Source organism: Nelusetta ayraudi, unplaced genomic scaffold (genome assembly GCF_046127955.1).
Source record: "Nelusetta ayraudi isolate G7.1 ecotype Tasmania unplaced genomic scaffold, CSIRO-AGI_Nayr_v1 ptg000094l, whole genome shotgun sequence".
Classification (NCBI taxonomy): Eukaryota; Metazoa; Chordata; class Actinopteri; order Tetraodontiformes; family Monacanthidae; genus Nelusetta; species Nelusetta ayraudi.
The window spans coordinates 2,563,483-2,584,187 of record NW_027466144.1 but is presented as its reverse complement, the minus strand read 5'-3'; the positions used below and the strand labels follow the sequence as shown (position 1 = coordinate 2,584,187).

Below are 20,705 nucleotides of genomic sequence, written 5' to 3'. Positions count from 1 at the left end.
ACAGGGAGAGAGAGTGGTGAGAGAAATACAATTACAGGAAAATATAGAGAAGGAAGGGGAGACGAAATGACGGGTGAGGAGGGGGAGACACGTTGACGCGGCACCACAAGATATCTAAAATTTCCACGCGCCCGAGTGTTAGCAGGAGGATATTAGACAAGGCAATGTTTCCTGGCTGACTTTATTAAAAGGTTTTTAAGTTTTAAGCTGAAAGTCAAAGTCAGAGAAGTCGCCGTGCCACAGTTCCCAGCCCGTCTCCCAGAGAGGAAAGCTGCCCGATATATATACCACAGTATGTTATTACAATAAAAGAACGCACAACTTGCAGGGTAATTTCCCCACCACCACTTCATAAGTCACAGGGAGCCTTCCAAGATGGCGGAACATTAATTTCAATGAAGTTGCTCACTCGATATTTGACTTCATTCATGGGCCCATAGAGCAATCCGCAGTTGTGTCACTTCCCATCATGCCTCTGTAACTCACATGATCTATTTGGCCAATCAGAACGATCCTGGAGAACGTCACTTAGACATTAGAAATACTGGCGATGGGTTTCATGAAAAGAGGCTCACGGCTCGACTCAAACTTACCACAGATCCCACCCACAGTTGGCGCCACATCATCTGGACGGTAACTTCACCCTTCGGCGGACGCCTCGATATCCATCAACGACTGATAAGCAGCCACCTGATTGGCTCATATCCTGCCAATATGTCCTGTTCAATTTGCTACTTGTGTCCCTGCTGTCGGCAGCACGCATGACCTTTTATTAGTTGGAGAAAACATCTCGATATTGATTTGAAGAACGCTGGAACGGCTGAATGGCCGCATAATCTTGTTGTTAAACACGCCGTCGATATATATTTGGGCTTTGCCAACTGTGCGCGGCGTTATTGACTATGAATCTCCCTCGTGTTATCTCTCTGGCACGTGAGCTGAAGCTTTATCGGCAAAAACAGACTAGAAGTATCTCCTGCTGCCAAGTCGCGGCCAAGGTCTTCCGTCCGTCCGCGCATGTTTTGATCGCAGAACTCTTCAAAACGTATGTCTATACTTTTTTTCCTCCCTTTTCTAAATGACAACAGCGTGAATAGAGTGACCTTCACGGTGTCAATTATTGTTCTGAGTGAATACGGGCAGAAGGACGGTCGGGACTCTGCCCATAGATTATTGTAATTCACAAAAAGTGTGTATCGCACTCAAAATGTCCTTGTGCAGAAATACCCACATTGTGTCTGAGCAAAAACCTTGGCAATGTTTCCCAACAACAGGAAGACTCTTAAACAGTTTGGGTGAAACTGGCCTTCTGTGATGTCACAAAGGGCGGCATCTTCAAGGCCTGTGAGGACGAACCATGGATGTATTATAAGAACTGGATACCGGAAAAACAATATGGCGGCACACTGATTTTTCCCAGTGGCCACTCCTGACGTGTCTGTAAGTGACGTTCTCCAGGATCATTCTGATTGGCCAAATAGATCATGTGATGGGAAGTGACACTACTGCGCATGCCCTATGGGCCTATTAATGCAGAATTTTTTCGGCATATGCGCTGGGTGAGCAACTTCATTGAAATGAGTGGGCCACCATCTTGTTGGAAGGGGGGGGAGGGTGGGGGGGAAAGATGTTAAACTTGGTGGGACCTTTAAGCGCTTGGCGAGTCATCTGTGAAACACTCTTTTTCCGTCCTGCAGCGCCGCCGACACTGGTGCCTTCATGCACCACTGTGGGATTGATGGGAAATGACAGGTGTACTAACGAGATGAACTCAATCAGTGCCAGAGTGGGGACATATTGAGCCGAGAGCTGGAGATCAGCGCTGCGTCTATTTTTAAGGTCAGTGCTCCACCGCGTCTGCGTGCATCCAGGATGCTGTCGGACAGCTTCTCTCCCCCCCCCCCCCCCCAGAAAAGCCTAGAAATGCCGCTTCCAGGCAGCGGAGCGACGCCAGGGCTATTTTGCCGTTGGTATGCCGCGGGTGTCGCTGAAGCAGCCAGACTTCACTTCACTCCTGCAGCAGCAGCAGCAGCAGCACAGGCAGCACCCTGAAAGGCTTGTCAGATCTCAGGAGAGACGCGTCTCCTCTGCCTGCTACAGCGGCCTGACACCCGATGGCACGGCAGGAGTGTGCAACAAGCGCGAGCCGGCCGGGGGTTCAAGGACAGTTTGCGCGCTCATTAACATATTAAGCGCCTCCCGCTGACTGCTTCCTCTTCCGCTCGCCCGTTTCCCACCTCTCTTCGCCTCTGACTGAGCGTCGCCGTTTGATGGCTTGACTGCTCCCACCAAACCCCTCCCAAACTCTGACAGCGACAATAGCCGGGCATGCGGATTTCGGCGTGTGTCTGGGAGGTAATTACGCCCCGATTTCTCTCCCCGCGAAAAAGTCAAACGCTACCCAAAGGTCAGAAAAACAACAAACGCCCACAGACTCTTACAGAGCCGGCACAGTCGCTTTGCGTGCGAGCGGTGCCGGCGGCGTCAGGACAACCTTCAGTCTATTACCTACGGCTTGAAACACGAAACAGCGCTCCAAATGTTTTTTTTTTTGTTGTTGTTTTTTTTTTGTTTTTCTCTCTCCAATTATGCTTCGTACATTTGGCTCTCGGACTGGCGGATTTTAATCGTGGGTGGGCGATCGGTCGGTCGGGTGCGTGGATGGGTGCGTGGGTGGGTGGGCGGGCGGTTCAGGTGCGTGGGAGGGCGGTGTGCTCCATACGTACGAGAGCTGAGTGAGGTCGGCGGCGTGGACGTGGAGCCTCTGCGTCACCCGCTCCATCAGGTCCAGGCCCTGGTCGCTGGTGAGGGAGCTGTCGAGCGGGCGAGACACAACACAGAACAGGTGGGCGTCAGACTCACTCACACTCGGCCGCTGAAACGGCTGTCATTTTTAGTTTATTCGTTTCGCGTTTTCTCTCTCTCTTTGGGAGGAACTGCCGCACACTTCCTGCAGTGGCAGACGGAGTGAGTGGGTGCAACAAACGCGCACAAACAAACACACAAAAAGTCCCGTCGTCCCGGGGGGGAAGGGATCGGCTGCCTCTCTGGGACTCACCAAATCACCCCCCCCCCCCCATTCTTCTTTTTCTTTCCCTCCCCCAGCGGTGAGACAAACAATAAGGTGCAAATGGAACCCGCATGAGGTGTAATGGCCGCATCGTATGTACGTGTCTCCCTCTCTCTCTCTCTCTTTTTCCCTGACGACTCGCCCCTTCACACAAGCGTGCATGTGCGTGCGTGCGAAAACGTGATAACGCAAAGTACACAAACCTGCGCGGCCATGCACGCGACGCAAACGCACACAATGCACGCACGCGCACTCCTCCTCCCCTGCTTGCAGTGAGATGAGAATAATAAGGTGCAAATGGAACTGGGCTGAAGTGTAATGGTGGTCTGATAAAGCCATGCCTCATCTCAGCTCAGCCTGCTCTCTCTCTCTCTCTCTCGCTCTCTAAATCGCCAAGGAAATAGACCAAACAAAGGCAATCTGCGGCCCAACGTGCCGGAAGGAGGGAAAATGAGGGGCCCACGCTGCTCCGTTGCCAGACGGCTTAACCTGGAATCAGCCGCGACCGCCGGCCGCCTGCAAGGTGACACGCGTCGACAGAGCCCGGCGGATCGTAACGAGGGCTCGCGGTTCAAACGCCGTTCAAACGTTCTTGGGCCGCAGACAAATACGACATAAAGCGGGGAGGCAATTCCACGCGGCGCTGGCCGCCGGACGCGTTATCGTCTCATTTTTTTTTTTTTTTTTTTACCCTCCCCACCCGTTGCCATCGTCGTCAACAATCATTAGGTGTAAAATACTTTTTTTTGAAAATAAATAAATAGAAAAAAAAACAGAGGGACCGAGAGCGGCGGTATTGTTTAGTAGCGCCTGCGTTTGACACACAACACATCGGTTCTTTTCAGGTGAGAACAAAGAGTCAAAGCGTGGCGCAAGTGGATGAATCACTCCACCTTTGAGAGAGTGGGTGGCTTTTATTCCTCCACTTTGTTTTTTTTTTTTTGTTTTTTTTAAGGGGCGATGGGGAGGGGTGAGGGTTTTTTCTTTTTTTTGAAAGTTAAAGATACGGCCGAAGCAATTCCAGACACGATTGAACCCCTCTGCGGTAATTCCAGCCGCTGGAGAGCTCCGGGAGTGACTTGCTTGTTGATGCTAGCACTTTCCCCCCCAACGGGTTGCTCTCCCTCCCCGTCTCCTCTATACCTTCTCCCCCTCCCCCACCCACCACCACCACCTCCACAATGTCAGGAGCTGTCCGATAAGCAGGTTTTTGCGTAGCCTCACTGCAGGGTGTGAAGGAGCTCGGGGGATAACAACCGTGCAATCAGGAGGGCTGCAGCGAATGCAGACGCCTCTATAAGGCCCCGACTGTAGTCGGAGGAAGAGGAGGGAGAGGAGGTGAAGAACATTTCATTCAGAAGGTGACCCGTCCTCCTCTCCTCCTTCGCCAAGTCGGCGAGCTACATTGCGATATTAAGGTCTTAATCTGTATTTGCGCACGCGTCACAATAAGGTGACAATGACGCGGCTGTCCGTCGGACCTTTATGAGGTTCCGTCTGTCGAACAGCTGAAGGACGACCCGTCGACACCCCAGCTCGATAACGCCATAAAGGGATTTGAGAGAGAGAGAGAGAGACCACAGGCGGCGGCAGCGATAGCGAAACTTATCTTTCTTTCGCCTGAGCCGGAGCCGTCCGAGAGGTGAGCGCGAGGAAGGAGACAGTGTGTGTGTGTCTGTGTGTGTGTGTGTGTGTGTGTGTGTGTTTGTCTGTGTGGCGTGGAGTGAGGGGGGTGAGGTGGGAGGGAGGGCGTGAGAGAGAACTTGGCTACCTTTCCTGACAAAGCATCATCGTTAAAGCTGGAACGCGGCATTAACACCCACCGGACGAAACGCAGAGGCGGAACCTGCATGAGGTGTAATGGTCATCCTCGGCATTGTAATCAGATGTAGGAGCTGCAGCAGCCGCTTCCATCAAGATTTGGAGACGTGCGTGTTACTTTCTTATTTTTTTTACATTTAAAGGAACTTTTAAATCACGGTGTCGCTCGTACTGACAATCATATGTGAAATTAGCATGAAGTAAAACAGTAAAACTAATGTGTTAGGGCGCAGCGGCAAGATGACTTTCCATTTCTCTTTAGGACTACTGCAAAAGGGAAGGGGTTAAAATAGACTCACGGACCATCGGTTTTCTATAGCCCCTTCACTCTATGATGTTGTGATGAGGCAGAGTGCTTATGAGTGTAGAAACGCACATTTGGCATTTGATGTCAAATGAAGCCGATCGCTGCCGAACTCGAAGGTCCTCAAAGGTCGCGGAAGACTCGGCACATGTGACTGTGATGAATTGAGTAGCACGGATAACTTCTCCACCTCTGCAGTTTGATCGCAAGTCGGCGCCTGAACTCACTCTGAGCCGGTGATGATGTAGCCAAAGTGTCTGCCCTTCCCTCGGCTGGAGAACTCCTTCACCCCGACGTGGACCAGCTGGGTTTTGACCTTCACGTCGGGCTGCTGGGGCTCCTGCGGCGGTGGCGGCTTCTTTCCCACCCCCGGATCTCGGTGCCCCTGCATCCAGCTCTGGATCTCCGAGTCCACCTGAGTGTCAGGGCCCTCGGCACCAGTGGCCGTGAGACGCAGGGTGGAGCCTTTCGCCGCTGGGACGACCTCTGTCTTCTCCTGGCCGTGCTGGGCCAGAGGAACCTGGCTCTGCTTGGTGCGGCTCTGCACACTCTCCAGCCCCACCATCTTCTGGAGAGGAGCAGGTGGCCCCCTGACACCTGGTGCATCATCAAAGGGCTGCAGGTTGAGGTAGTCCAGCAGCTTGGAGAAGAAGGCGGCGTGCTGGAAGCGATCAGAAGCGTGTTTTTTATATTCTCATCACCCTTTTAAACAAACCTTGAGCAGTATTTCTAAGTGTTGCCTCAACTGCTGAATACAATCTCCTTGACGTGCAAGTTTGCATTGACGTTCTAATAACCACTAAATATCACCCCGAGACATCCCCACCCCACCCCACCCTCCACTCCACTCGTGCACGCTGGAGGCGGCGCTCAAAAGTGAACGGAGAACAAGATTGGAAACGTCTCATTCTCTGTGAAACCAATTTGCTGGTGGCAGCCGAGTCGCGCTGCACTCACCTTGTCAACAGGCTCTTTGTCTGCGCCGCCGCCGTCGACTTGCTGGCCTGGAAACAAACACAAAAAACACATGTGAGAGCGGATTGCGCGAAATCTCGGCTTTTCCCTGATCCCTGAAACGGGATCAGGAAGAGCGAGCGACAATTCAGACAACGGTACATTTTGAAAACGCCTCTTAATCTTAGGTCTGTGGCGGGAATTAAAAGTGACTACTTCACACACACCTGTCTGCTTCACTCTATCGGTGTCTTTCTGGTTGGACTCCTGCACTTTGCCAAACTTCAGGTCCAGGTCTCCAGTCAGTGGAGTGACGGCCGGTGGATCCCTGTCGCCCTCCTTGGAGGGGAAGGCCCCCGGACCAAGCTTGGCCCCCACCAGGGGGCGCTCCTTCTGCAGGGCCCCTGTGAGAACCCTGGCCAACTCATCAAAGTCTTTCCCCATGAGAGCCTCCAAGTTGAAGCTGTGGCCCCCCATTTGGTTCACCATGTTCTGGAGGAGTTTATCTAAAGAGGAATGAGACATTTCTCATCAAGGAAATAATCTAAAATAATGTTGAATGTTAAATATTCAGTTGACAGGACATGGATTACCGTCCATGGAGTCGTGATGCTCCTTGGCAGGGTGACGGTTCGCGCCGGCATTGAACAGGAGCTTGTCGAGATTCGGTCGTTCCGCCTTTGGACCAAAGGCCAACTGAGGCGGCCTCTCTGATTGGCCGTCTGGAGCCAGCTGGTGCACGGTGTTGAGGTAGCGCAGCCTCCCTGCAGGCGGCCAGGCAGTGTCGCCGCCTGTGTCGGCCTGCTGAGTGGCTGGCGCCCCGGCGAGGAGCCGTTCCAGGTGGCTGGAGAGCAGCTTGCTCCTGGCCGGGTCCTGGTCGGCAGGCTGGTGGGCGGCGCTGAACACCGGGTGTCTGCCCTCGCCGCTCTTGGTGAAGACCTTGGTGAGCGGAGGCTGGCCGTCCCCTCTGTGCACGCTGTAGAGGGTGGTCTCCTTCCAGCCCTGCTGGGGTCTCGTCTGGCTGGGTGCTGCATAAGGATCAGGTTTGATGTCGTCGTTCTAAAAGGGAAAAAAGACAATTAAAAAAGAGAATTCTTTTTTTCATTTTTTATTAAATTATGCCTATGTGGCTACTTAAAACTGAACATTTTGAAGAAAAATACTGGTATTTTTGTAGGAAACAGCCAATTTGCGGTTATACTTAGTTTAAAGTTGAGTGCAAATAACTTTTTAAATATTTCCACTTTCTTGCTGATGCAATTATCCAGATAAATGTGTTTATTAACCTATCAAAAACACATTTAATACAGCCAGAGCTCTTCAAATTTATAAATCCTAATACACATTGGTATCATTAAAAAAAAAATGAAGCTACTGTGTGTCCATTAACTTGCTTCATATGAAAATTAATCACTCTTCACTGAAAAAAAAAAGTCTCTGCTTCAGCTGCATCTGCTTGATTTTCTGGTTTGTACTTTACACTGATGTGATAAACTGGAAATATTAGTATCAAACATTAGAATTTAAAAAATGGCAAAGCAACTAACAGTCGTGTTGTGTAACAATCGAAAAAATAAAATAAAATAAACCTGTGGCACAACTGGCTCGCTAACCCCGTCTCCTTCCGTTTCCCCAAGGCTTGAGCGACAACACTGATATGATTCATCTCTATCTCAGCTTCAGCGCCACAATATATTTCTTTCTTTCCTCCATTTTTTTGTTATTGTCACATGACAACACGACGACGGGTTGTGCCGGGTCAGCATTGTTGTGACAGGCTTTTCCTATGAACAAAAAAAAAATAAGAGCGAGAGAAAGACCGAGATAGGGCGAAGCAACCTGCGCTCGGCCAGACGGGACAGGATATGAATAGGGATTCTAGATCAAAGACAACTGCCCTTGGAAATTACATTATGGAAATGTCAGATGAGATAGTGTCACTCAAGGACTCTTATTTCATGCGTTTCCACACACACACACACACACACACACACACACACACACACACACACACACACACACACACACACACACACACACACACACACACACACACACACACGGCCCGAACGTTAAAAGCACATCCTTTCTGTCAGAGAAAATCATCACTTGGGAGGGAGAGCAGTCCAGTTATTTTAGAGCATCGCCTTCTAATCATTTGCCGCCGTCATTTAGAACTGATATTGGCAGTGGAATGTGTGATTTCGCCCCCCCCCCCCGTGAGGCGGAGAAATTGTTCTCGCTCATATGAATCATGGGGCCCACGCTTCCGCCCAGCGCTGCGCTGTGGGCGATCCACCAAGCGGCGTTATTATCCGCCTCTCGGCGTGCTGATCATCTCCTGCCCATCTCCTCCGGTGCCATTTTCCCGTCCTTCAAAACGCATACAGAGCAAATGTCAGTCTTTTTCCGGGCCTGACGCGCCGAGAGGCCGCGGCGGCATTAGCGCAGCCGGACGCGGCTGCTCCGCCATTCATGCCGACCGTGTTTGCTGCTGGTTCTTTCCCCCTTCCCGTCGCACCGCGCAACAATAGGGCCTCAGCTCGTCAATGAAGAAGGTCCTGAACTCTTCAACTGTGCATTATGGCCGCGCTGACACGGCAGCAGGACGCAGGGGCCGGCTATGAAGGATGCCGCGGCGCATCGCACACAAAGACCTGCGCCCCCCTTCCAAAATATGAGGCGCTGAATAATGTAATGGGGGCCGACGGAGGATCTTTGTGTACGAAAGGGTCCCTGGCTCAGTGGGGGCGGAGACACAAGGACGGGGACAAAAGCCACGCGGGGGCAAGAGGGTCGACGGGCGCACGTGACGAAGCGTCTCTCCTCGGAGAGAAACAGGAAGACGTCCTCACCGTCGGCGAGAAAGGCATTTTCATTCTGCTCGTCTTAAGCGGGGCAATATCCGCCTTCTGCGACCGCGTGACGACCGCCTTGTTTTTGATGATTCCAGATAGACCCGACAAATTAAAACTAACGGCCTTTCTCGGCTCTTCATTAGGCTCTTGCTGCTTCCCAACACACTTGTGTTCTTGTAAAAATCCAACATTCAAGACAGTCTAAGCCATTAACTGCTGCCATTTGCTTTCTTATCCAACCTCTTCCTGAGGGCCTCATGTTGAGGCTGCAGCTCTTGAGGAGAATTTCACCTGCGTGTGGGCGTCCTGGCCTTGAAGCCCCAGCCGTCTCCCGTCATCCAGCTGCGACAGGAAGCTCAGGTACTGCTGGAGGTTCCGGCTGAGCTCCGGCCTGAGCTTCCTGTCTCTGGAGCTGCTGTACGAGGTGCTGAAGGGGCCCGACGGGGGGACCCGGTGGTGGAGGGGGACGCTCCTCAGCCTGGAGAGCTCTCTGGAGATGACCTGCTGGGTCACATCGTCCTGCCACGTCAAGCCTGGAAGCGGAGAGGACACAAAAAAAATTAACAACAGAAAAGAAGAAAAATAGAAACAGACTGATGTCCTGTTCCAACGGTCGAATGCGTTTTCTACTTCCTCCCCTATTTACCACTGTTTCGAACAACTAATGAGCTGAGATTAACTTACTAAAAGTAATAGAGGTTGTTCTTCTTTGAGTGGATAAACATAAAATGGAGTGTCTCGAAATTGCTTCTGGCTGCTGGCAGGAAAGCCGCTTGCAGCGAGCTGAACCTCCAGCCAGCGGATTACCTGCTGCACACCATTTGTGGAGCAATAAAATGAAAAATTGACCACTGGACCAAAAGAGTCCCGATACAAAATGTATCAGAAATGACTTTGTGTCATGACTGCAAAAAATCAGCGGCCGACACTTTTGGATTTGTCAGAATGGTGGAGTGGAGGACCGACTAAAGCCACGGCTAAACATTCTCTCACACACACACACACACACACACACACACACACACACACACACACACACACACACACACACACACACACACACACACACACACACACACACACACACACACACACACACATGCATATACAAGACAGCCAGTCAACAAGCCCGGGGAGAATGTCACACAGCGGCCTGACGCCTTGCCAACATCCCTGCTAATTGCCAACACATAGCTCAGATGCAGAACTCCTGGGCAGGGGCAAAGCACACTGGTGCCAGGACCAGATGGAGCTAACCAAGCAAAAAAAAAAAAAAAAGAAGAAGAGGGAGAGATACGGAAAACATGGCCCCATTCCCAATGAGGCGCGGCATTCCATCAGCAGTAAGTATTAAAATACCGGGGATATTACGCATTTAAAGGGCCGAGATCATCGCTGAGCAACGCTCATTTTTGAGTAATTACGCCGCCGCCGCCGCCGCCGCCGCCGCTGTGGAATGTCTTCATTGACCTCGGCTGCATGACGCCTAAATTCACTGGGTGGGGTGGGGCGGAGGGGTAGGGGAGGGGCGCTGGCGAGCGCCAGATGAGCGTCTGAGCGTCCGCAGATGCCTCCAGTCGTTCCTGGCAGCGCTGAAAGGCAGCGTATGTCGTCGCTCTTCTGGAACGCAGCTCAGCCACCCAGCCGTGCCACAATGACATTTAACTACCCGTGGCTTCGCCGCCGCCAGTGTGTTCTCATTGCGTGCGTTGCTTGTACACGTATATATATGTGTGTGTATATCAGCTTGGCGATGATCTCTTTTTTTTTTTTAACGCGCATCATCCATCAGCGGGCGGAGAAATGGGGTCTGACTCCAGCCCTGGAGGCTCCATATGGGAAGTGCAGCTGCTTAAACGGGGGCTCGGAGCGGCTTCACCGAGTGTGACACCTCTATCTGCCGCAGCCGCCGCCACCAGCCTCCCGGGGGGACGCACACATTTCCATACATACCGCATCTGGGTGGGAGGGTGGGAGGGAGGGGAGGGGAGGGGAAGGGTGGGGGGGGAAAGGTCCATCATGGCAAATTACAGACTCAAAGTGAGACATTTTCCACAAGGAGGGTGTGGGGGATGGGGGAAGGGGCAATGGGGGGGGGCGTGGCGCTTCAGAACGTTTGGGCTCCTCTCAATCAAGCCCTCAGCTGATTACCTCGACACCGAGGAGCTAAATGTCATGCAAATTCATCTCAAAGTCGTGGCAGGAGAGAGAAAGAGCAGGTTCCATCGGCAACTGGGTTCGTATCCCCCCCCCCCCCCCCCCCGCCCCCGCCCTACCCACACACACACCCCTTCCCGCTTCCTGTTAAGGATAGCGCGCCTCTCGCGGCAAATGCCTCGGTTAATTAGCGCCCTGCCATTAGCGCAACAGCTTTCAAACAAGCCAGATATTTCCGTTGGCCTCCTGTCTGTTTTCTGCGTGACAGGGAGAGTCGGGGTGGCGTTGTGGGACGTGGGTTGGCACCTTCTAAATATTCAAAGCCTATTAGATAGGATCCAGCAGACGCGTCTTGTAGTTTCATCTGGTGTTTTTTTTTTTCCTTCTTTTTCTTCTTCTTTTTTTTTTTGAAATGCAGATTCCGGTCCTCCCCCCCCCTCGCTTCTATTCCGCCGCCTGATTTTAAAGGAATTAATGGGAGGGAGCGTGAATAATTTAGCAGCCAGCTCTGACTCATTAGTCTAAATGAAATGTGTCAATTTAATTTTGACATAATGATAACAAATAAAAAAAAAATCACAGAGTGCCATATCGCTGCAGACTTGAATATGATTATAATATATGTTCTGCTCCACGTAAAACGCAGTTTAAAATCGTTGCCACTTTTAATTCTTTCCCGCATCACATTCACTTTCTCACCTAACGCCGCCTTAAAGGCGGGGAAATCAAGAAAATTGGTGCAGACTGTCTTGACTAAGGCTTTAAATTGACCTTTAAGAGGGCAAAACTCAGCCGCTTTTAAATCTCTTGCATGGCTGCACTGCTGCTCTGCATGTTCCCCCTATGTTACTTTCCATTACTAGAATGTAAAATACAGTGTTCCGGCACTTAATACAGTTTTGAAGAACCAGGAAGGCATGGAAACTTTTCAGTGTGCATGTCCACATGAAAACTCTCTCTGTTCAACAACAACGAGTTTGCAAAACAAAGGGGTTTGGTTCAGGTCATGTGCTTTCAGACTCCCGTGTAAAATGGGTTGTGTAACTAAAAAACAACTGAAAATGCTTCACACGACGTCCTGTGCACAGGGAAATTTGCACCGACCTGAAAAATCTCCGTGGACACAAAAGCCTGGATCGCCCGTGGCGGAAATCCCCTTTTTTGCTCAGAGCAAAATGCTGTTTTTTTTTTTACTTCTTTTTTTTTTCTTCCCTCCACTCTCAAGCGCTCCTGCAGACAGGAAGTGAAGTCACCCTGAAAGACGCTGGCTGTCTTCGCGAGGCATGTTAGCTCACTCTCCGGTTCTTCGGCAGAGGCGCACCCGGGTTGTCAAGGAACAGATAGAGGACGACGGCCCAACAATAGATGTCAAGGGAAAAACGCGCGTGGACAGGAAGTCATGGTTTCAGTCGCAGCGGAGCGACGGCGTCGCTCTGCGGCGGCCTGATTCTCCCTGACTGAAGCCTGAGCGCAACATGTCACAACGTATCAGCGCGCCAGAGCCCGTCGGCGCTCGGAGAGTATCTGCTGGCTCCGCACGGGGTCAAGAGGTCAATCGACTGCACATTAGCGCGGTCTGCTGCGGAATATCGCGGAAGCCCAGCGTCTCCACTTTTGACATGATCCCCCGTGATGTACCGAGGCTGTGGGGTGGGGCAGCAAGGCGATGAGGGAAGAGCAACCGCGCGGGGGAAACTTCAGTTCCAACAGCCAGATTGAAAATGAAAGAAATCGCAGGGAGGAAAAAAAGGAAACTGAGACAAAGGAAACCTCAGTTTTTCTCCTGAAAGTTTTTGTTCTTGCAGTCAGTATCCTTTGCAAGTGGGGATGTTGTCGCCAGCCTCCACCTCTCCTTTTGTTTTCCGAGTCAGGATTGTTCTTTGCTCGTGTCAGTTGTTGCCATTATTCGCCGTAAAGAGGTCTTGATCGGCGGCTGGCGACCGGCAAGAGCGAGGCGGAACGCCGCTGACGTGACAGTCGCCTTTTTCCTTTAAAGTTATTTTAATTTTCTTCAAACAACAGCTATTAATGGTTTGAATTGACTCTTGAAGCCTAATCTTATTCCCGTCCCAGTGATAAAACCATTACTAGACCATTCTATCAGAGTAGGTTATTAATTTTTTTGAGGAAATTTTGAGGAATTTTCAACAATGACACAATCTGAGGATAACACAGTGCTGAAAAAACACAGAAGAAAGTAATGGCGCTCTCAAAAAAAATTCAAAATGATAATAGCACATAAAATAATTGGATTCAGTGACAATGATGTTTCACAACATTGTCCATTCTACGTGCCGGCTACGCAGCAAATGTTTGAATGGCATTCCATTTCAAAACCCGGTGGCCAATCTAAATCTAATAAAGTTGAATCAACCAACTAGTTCACAAGCACATTCACTTAGTCTTAAAATTATGATGTCGTACTGTGTCGGTCCCAACAAAGTTAGCCGACTAGACAAACTACTCCAGCCAAGTTACAATGCACCATGTTTAAGACTCCTTTGATATCATTTTAATGTGAAATAACTCACGCCGCTGTCGCTAAAGCCCAAAACGACGCAGTTGCTGTTCAGGGTGTCTAGAGGGTTAAGAATGGCAATTAAAAAGGTCCCTTTATTTTAATTAAAGTGTACATTAAATCACTTGGCCCCATCTTGCATACTCAGACCATGCAGATTTAGCCGCAATGGCGACTCCCCAACGGTGCCACAGCGGCGTTCAGGGACAGCGGCTGCACTTGATGAATGCTAAAGCGCCGCGGCCGCAATACAAAAAGTCATTTGCAGTTGGATGACAGGGTCTTACATTCACAGGGCATCGCGGTGAAAATTTAATACCAGACAATGGGCTCTCCCAATGGGGACACATCCAGACAACTGAAGCCCTTTTGAACAAGGGTCAATTCCTATTGATCTGGGTGACATTGGCGCTGTGCAGTGAGCAGAGATTGTGTGATTTCTACCTGCGCCTCTGATGCAAGATAAGAAGGATTGTAAATCAATTCCATTGATGTCCCGCCCTGTATTTCTTTTCCTTCTTTTTTTTTTCTCGCTTCTTTTCCTCCATCTTTAATTTAGGTTATGGTACAATGGCATCAAAAAAAAAAAAAAAAAAAGAAGGATGGGAAAAGAAAAGAAAAGGGTGCCGCACATCTGAAAGATGACACTTCAATAGCTGTTGAGGCGATAAGAACAACACCACCATTGACGGCGCAGTGTGGACTCATCTGGAGATAATGCCTGGTGCAAGAGTCGGGGGGGGGCAGTGTACCAAGCCAGAAACAGAAAGAGAATGATTCAAAGTAGTGATGTCATATCTGCAGCGTCTCAAAACACACAAGGTCACAGAGAGAAAGAGGGAAAAAAGAGGTGGGGATGACAGGCGTGCAAGAATTAAACATCTCTGAAAATTAAGCAGGGAACAGAAAATTACACGCCAAATCCCTTTTCCCATCCTCCTCGCTCTCATTTGTTCATTTCTAGGCAGTCATTTGAATAAATGTGTGGTCTCGCCTGGGTTAATTTTCATCCCAGAATTCATTTATTTATTAATTTATTGTTTTTTCATTTTGTCTCTTTCTTTTTTTCCTGTTTCCTCTGGCCGGCTGCTCACTCTTAATGATTTTCAACAGTGGCTCACGCCTGTTAAAGGACATTAAGCTCCGAGTGGCCTGCAAAGCCAATTAAACGTGGAGGGCTGATGTGCTTGCGGTCACGGTGAACGTGTTAAAGGTGTCTACTGCCCCCTCGTGGGTGACGGCTGCACTTACAGGCTGGGGAGTCATGTCTGTTCAAAAAAATAAGAAATAATAAAAAAAAAAATTAGCAAAGGCTGAAAAAGCAAATTCAAAATATCTCACAGAGAATCTATTAGATTCTTTTGGTTCTGTTTTTTTAAATATTGACTATTCAATAAAAAAACTGTACTGATGCAATAGAATCATTCTCATGTTTGACATTTCTGCAAGATGACTTGCCCTGCTGATGCCTTAAGCCAAATATAATAAAATTGAATCATTCAACACCAGTTGCTTAGACATTACAATACTGCTGGCATTTACACATAGGCAGGACCTTTTGACTTGGACTGAAACCCGGAACCATTTGTTGAGCGTTTGCAGCGGGCAGCCGGCAGGGGAGTCTTCCTACTTCCCACAGCCTGAGCGCTGCGTGCCTGTTTAACACGGCGCCGCTGACGAAACTCCTGCCGCGCTTCATTCATAACGAGCCGTGGAGAGACTGTCAGACTGAAGGCGCCGCGGCTGCACTTTGAAGATGTTGCAGCTTATTGCAAACACGCGTGCAGCCATTAACCAAACGGGAAGAGAGACTTTGACGTCGTTTCACTTTAAAACTTGCAAAAACAAGCCGGATGGGCTGGCCACTGGCGTCGAGCCTCGAGTCAAAAAGCCTGTTTTTATTCCGTGCACCAGCCAGAGAGACACCTTGACTGGTTCGGGCTGCTTCACACAGTGGCAGCTGCCAAGAAAGCACTATAACTCTCGTACATGACGGACACGGGCTGCTGAACAGGAAGTACAAAGACATCCGGACAAGGTGGGGGAGGAACAAAAAAAAAAAAAGACAGGGAAAGAAAAAATAGGTGTACCTCTGTGGGCCAGTTTCTGCAGGAGGATCCTGAGGCGCTGCAGGGCAGAGGAGGAGACGTCGTACGTGTACAGATCTGCAGCGGCAACATCCTGGCACCTCCCAAACACTCCGTCTGCAGGAAAAAGAGAGACGAGTCGCAGAAATGTGAGAAACGTTCCCGCGGCATCGATTGCAATCTCTCAAAGCAAACTGATGTTTCACACTTTGGCTAAAACGACACGACAGAGTGTGTGTGTGTGAGTGTGCACGTGCCCGGTGGCGCCTCTGTACTTCTAAACGGGCCGTTTTGTGGGAGCTAATAGCTGACATTTTTCCCTCCGACGGCGGCGAGATAAGCAGCCGCTCATGACAGGAAGGACTTTATCAGGGACCCCGGCTAATCTCGCCATCAGCGGGGCCTCGCGCCTCGCTCGGCGCAGCCGGTTGCTAGGCGACCCCCGCGCCGCCGAGACCCTATCAGCGCCCCCGTAATTCAATGGCTGGTCCAAACCTGGGAGGGATGCTGAGGGCTCGGGGGAGGTCAGGGAAGCGGCGGGCAGACGGCGGCGGACTGGAATACAAACGATCTCGCATCTTGTTGGCTGAAGCCCACCTTTCAGATACACGTCTAGATACCAAACCCTTCAGACGCCATCTCAGCCACGTGATTGGACGGGGTTTAATGATGCGAATCAACACGCCGTCATGCACGGCGGCGTCCCGTTAATTAGCCCCAAGATGTCAGGACGATGGCTGCCGACACGGGATGACACTCTGGGAATTAGACTGACGTCTGTGACAGGCTGTGATTCTCTGTCCTCCTGCGCTCCAGTGCTTTTACACCAGCGGGATCGATACAGAGCCATTGGCTGATAATCAATGTTTTTGACTGAGCCTCGCCTCCTCACTTCATCTTCACTGAAGCCCGGTGTTGCATTGAAACCATTAGGGCTGTGCGATTAATCGATTTAAATTAGTTTGCTATTTTTATTTAAAAATTCAGATAAAATATTTTAAATAATTTATTCCATTTTCTTTTGTAGCTTTCCCCAAAAAAAATCTAAATCAAAAATTGAGTTTTCAGAAAAAATATAAAAATCTGGATTTTATTTTTGTCTAAAATCGCCCAGCCCTAGGAATCATTTAATTCAAGCCATCTAAACTGACATTATTGTTGTTTAAAATAAAAATGAGCACCCCCTCCCTTGACAACACATCCCTTACATTTTCCTGTGATCTCTTTGAAAAAAAAAAGAACAAAAAAAACGACAAGTCCGCACAGGAAGGAAGTAGGTGGGAGGTGGGCGAATATGTGCAGACAAGGCGCAGTGCGACGCACAGGAGTTATTTTAGAATTTCACACAGCGCCGAGGAAGCGGCTTCCCACCACCCACAGATGCGGCGGATCATCGCCGACGCGTTTGAACCGCGAGATGTCAACCGGCTCCGCGCTCGCAGGCAGGAGATGGAAAAAGAGGCTCTGGTTACCGCCGCAAAACGAAGCTCTGTTATCATATTCCCGCAACTTCTCAGACATTTTATCTTTCTTTTTTCTTCGCCCCCCACTTCCCCACATCCCAGTTTGACTCACTATACGTTACGTAACCATCACTATGGGGAGACTTGCGACACAAACTGGGAGCTGCTCGGCGTTTGATGCGCCGTATCCCTCGCCGGTTTCCACGGCAACAGCCACCGTTAAATGCGTTACTTCCCATCCCGTTGTCAGGGACATTCCCGGTAGCAACCAGACACACGGACGTGCGCGCACACACGCACCCACCCAGACACACGGTGGCTTCAGCGCATTAAAAATAGACGTGCGCGTCGCTTTACAACAAAGGAAGGGTGTCTTTACTTTATTTAAGGGAAGTGACAGCCGTTCCATTTTGTTTGTTCTTTCCACGACGGCGATGCTGAGCCGGAACACGACGAGTCACAGCTTCCAGGGTGTGTTCATGCAGTCCATATATTGTGCACGGCACAAGGAACAAACACAGACCGCTGCCTCTGCTTCTCAGACCTGATGCGGAAATGAGAATCAAATTAGGCTTGAGGTGATGGAGGGGGAGTAAAAAAAAAAGAAGCACATTTTGTGCCGTTTAAAAATGAAGAAGTGGAGCTGAGCAGAAAGCTGTGATTTATTTTTGTTTTTCCCAAGCCATCATTTGTCAGCTTGCCGGAAATATGAAGCTGACAATAGATCAATTCCCGCTTCCTTGCCAGACAAATGCCGATGCAAACGAACCTAAATTAATGGAGCCGATAACAAGTTTAAAAAAAAAAGGGGGGGGGGGGCAGAGAATCAATAAATCAATGCCTGGATGTACAGGCTGACAAATCAGTGTCGACCCTGTCGCTGAGGGCGGTTGGATGGGTTTCGTGTTCGCAGGAATAAAGATTCAAATCCGGAACGCCGCCTGCCTCTCCTCCTCCCCCGGCGTGACAGACAGCGCGGCGCTGAGACGCCGCTAATGCTTCTCAAAGTGTGAAAGCTAATGCTCGGGGATAACAAGAGCAAAGCCGTCAGCTGACAGTCGTCGGCAAAGCCTCCCTGAAAGGGCTGCGCGTCGGCGGGGAGGTGCCGACAGGGGCAGGGGAACAAACGGAGAGGCGTTTGGAACAGGTCTCCACCAGCTGGGTGGAGTCGGGTGAGCAACAAATGAGCGGGAACAGAAAAGATGAAGCCGTGAGACGGATGCTCACTGTTACAGCACATGATGCCATTGTTTTTCTTCTTTTTTTTATGTGAAAATATTGCATTGTGGTTTTGCTGAAAGCTACATTTAAATACAGAATCTAAGAGAGATGAACATCAGAGGTCCATTTGCTTTGATACAAACCGGGTCCATTCCACTTTTATTAATATCAATTTGCAGATTGTAAAAACAACAGTTCTCTACGGCAAACAGACGGAAACAAACAAAACGCAATAGTAATTCTCGTAAAGTCTCGCGGGATGAGGTTTTATGAGAATTATGGATTATTCACACCATTTAATGGAAACGCCAGCAAATCGCAATTGTACTTTTGGAATTTTAGAAATATCGCTTTTATTTTGCGAAAAACTGTCATGATAACGCAGCTGGTGTTCCGACGGCATAACTTGTTGTGAGCTTCGATCCATTAAAAAAAAAAAAAAAAAAAAAAACAGCGCAGACATTCTGTGCATCGAATAGCTCGAGCGGAGACAAGACAACCACCAATCAATGGAACTCTGTCGGCCCAGTGTTTAAGTGTTAAGAGCGGGAGCCAACCGGGCGCCCTCGGGACAACTTGTAGCACTTATCTGCCGCACTTTAGCTTACGCCCGTCGCGGCAGTAAGCCAGCACACTCTGGGGAGTGGCGTTTAATTAAAAGCGCACTTCAAGTCCCAAGGTAGAATCACTGGTGCTGGAGAAGGTAAAAAAGCTGAAACCCTGCAGGCAGAAGTGGTGGGCGGGGGGGGTGGGGTGGGGTGGGGGGGTTCACTGACCTACTTTATGAATGACACCGCAAGCAACTTTTTCCCAAAACATTAAACATCTTTCACTTACATCTAACCCATGATATATTTTTCCTCCGTGCATCTGCTGCTGCTGCTGCTCCGGCCCCCTCTTGTCACGTTTTCAAACCCAGTGTGGCACCAACCAGTCAAAAAGTTTGCCCACCTCTGCACCAATCCAACTGCGTTCCACAAGATGCGCTGTAACACTCGGCATCCTCACGACTGCGATGTGCCGACAGACACGAGTCGCGATTGTCCAATCAGAGGACGCTTGGCTTCCTCATAGCAAAAGGAGAAGATGCTCCCTGTAGCAACCCTGCCCTTCCCTTCGGCCACTTTGCATGGCAACAGCGCGGGGGGTGAGGGAGAACGCGGTTGGCCCGGCCCAGAATAAACCAGGTTACTCCTTCAGGGATGCGAGGGGGAGTCGGCGTGGCAGACCTACTTCCACCCGCCCGGCCGCTGCCGCTCATCAGCAGTGCGCTGGAGGGTGACGCATGCTCAAAAAGCAATCCGGGGCGTTATTGATCATCAAAATGACGTCTCATTAGTTGCATTATTAGGGGCAACATTAATCCGACATTTGTCTCCCTTTCCTGTGTTTATTCTTTCTGTCTGTGTACATTTTCCTTTACGCAGCATGTAATTAGGTTTCAAGTGTGTGGGTTTGTGTGTCTGTGTGTGTGTGTGTTGGAGGGGGGGTGATATGGAGGAGATGTGGGAGAGGAGACACAATGAGTCTCTGAAGAAATGAACGAATCATAGCCTGAATCGCAGCCTGGCTTTAAAGAAAGATAAAAAATAAATAAAAAAGGAACACAGGCCTCGACTCAGCCTGTGGGGAATTTCTCCTGCTGAAGTGTCAGCAATTTCTCCTCTATTAAGTCTCTCTCACACACACACGCATGCTGTGTAATTAAGGTCAGGCTTTTCTCCTCGCTTTATGTACTCCTCTCAAACTGGGTTGATATGGAAATTAGGATGAGAACTCCGAATCTACCGAGGCACTCCAGCTACCCCATAATCTTAGCGCTCGTCCCACTGCAGATTAAAAAAAAAAAAGAGAGTGAGAGAGAGAGACATCTTCATAAACTGATAACATCATCGCCATCATCATCGTCCTGCTAAATGTTGCAGACGGCCAAGGGAGAGAAGAATGAAACATCTCGCCTGGCTCCATCTCGAAATCCAGCCCGTAAATCACAGCCAACATTTTTCATTTTTGTTATTCCCTCCATCTGTCCTTCGCCCCTCGCCTTGTTCATTCGTTTCTGTAATATTCTCCTTACTCATTCGCCCCATTAGTACTTATAATTCAGTGCCACGACATATCCATCTCGGATTGAAAACGAAAACCACTCGTTTATCTCCTCGGCAGTCACAGCAAAGAAAATGTTTTCCACACGGCGCAAAGACAATTAAATCATTCCATCCCCGGCCGTGATGTCTTAGCACATGCATCAT

The 20,705-nt window shown here is 49.8% G+C and overlaps 1 protein-coding gene across 5 annotated transcripts in view; it reads right to left on the bottom strand.

Annotated features, from left to right (window-relative positions):
- ptprn2 (protein tyrosine phosphatase receptor type N2) overlaps positions 1-20,705 on the bottom strand; it is a 115,907-nt gene that overhangs the window by 84,948 nt on the left and 10,254 nt on the right. For all 5 annotated transcript variants that reach the window (XM_076047469.1, XM_076047466.1, XM_076047465.1 and 2 more), the window contains exons 3-9: positions 15,773-15,886; positions 9,299-9,540; positions 6,743-7,208; positions 6,377-6,655; positions 6,153-6,199; positions 5,423-5,856; positions 2,727-2,813 (exon numbers count right to left, since the gene is read on the bottom strand). In XM_076047469.1, the coding sequence (XP_075903584.1) occupies positions 2,727-2,813; positions 5,423-5,856; positions 6,153-6,199; positions 6,377-6,655; positions 6,743-7,208; positions 9,299-9,540; positions 15,773-15,886 (1,669 nt within the window). The remainder of the gene's footprint in view (positions 1-2,726; positions 2,814-5,422; positions 5,857-6,152; positions 6,200-6,376; positions 6,656-6,742; positions 7,209-9,298; positions 9,541-15,772; positions 15,887-20,705) is intronic.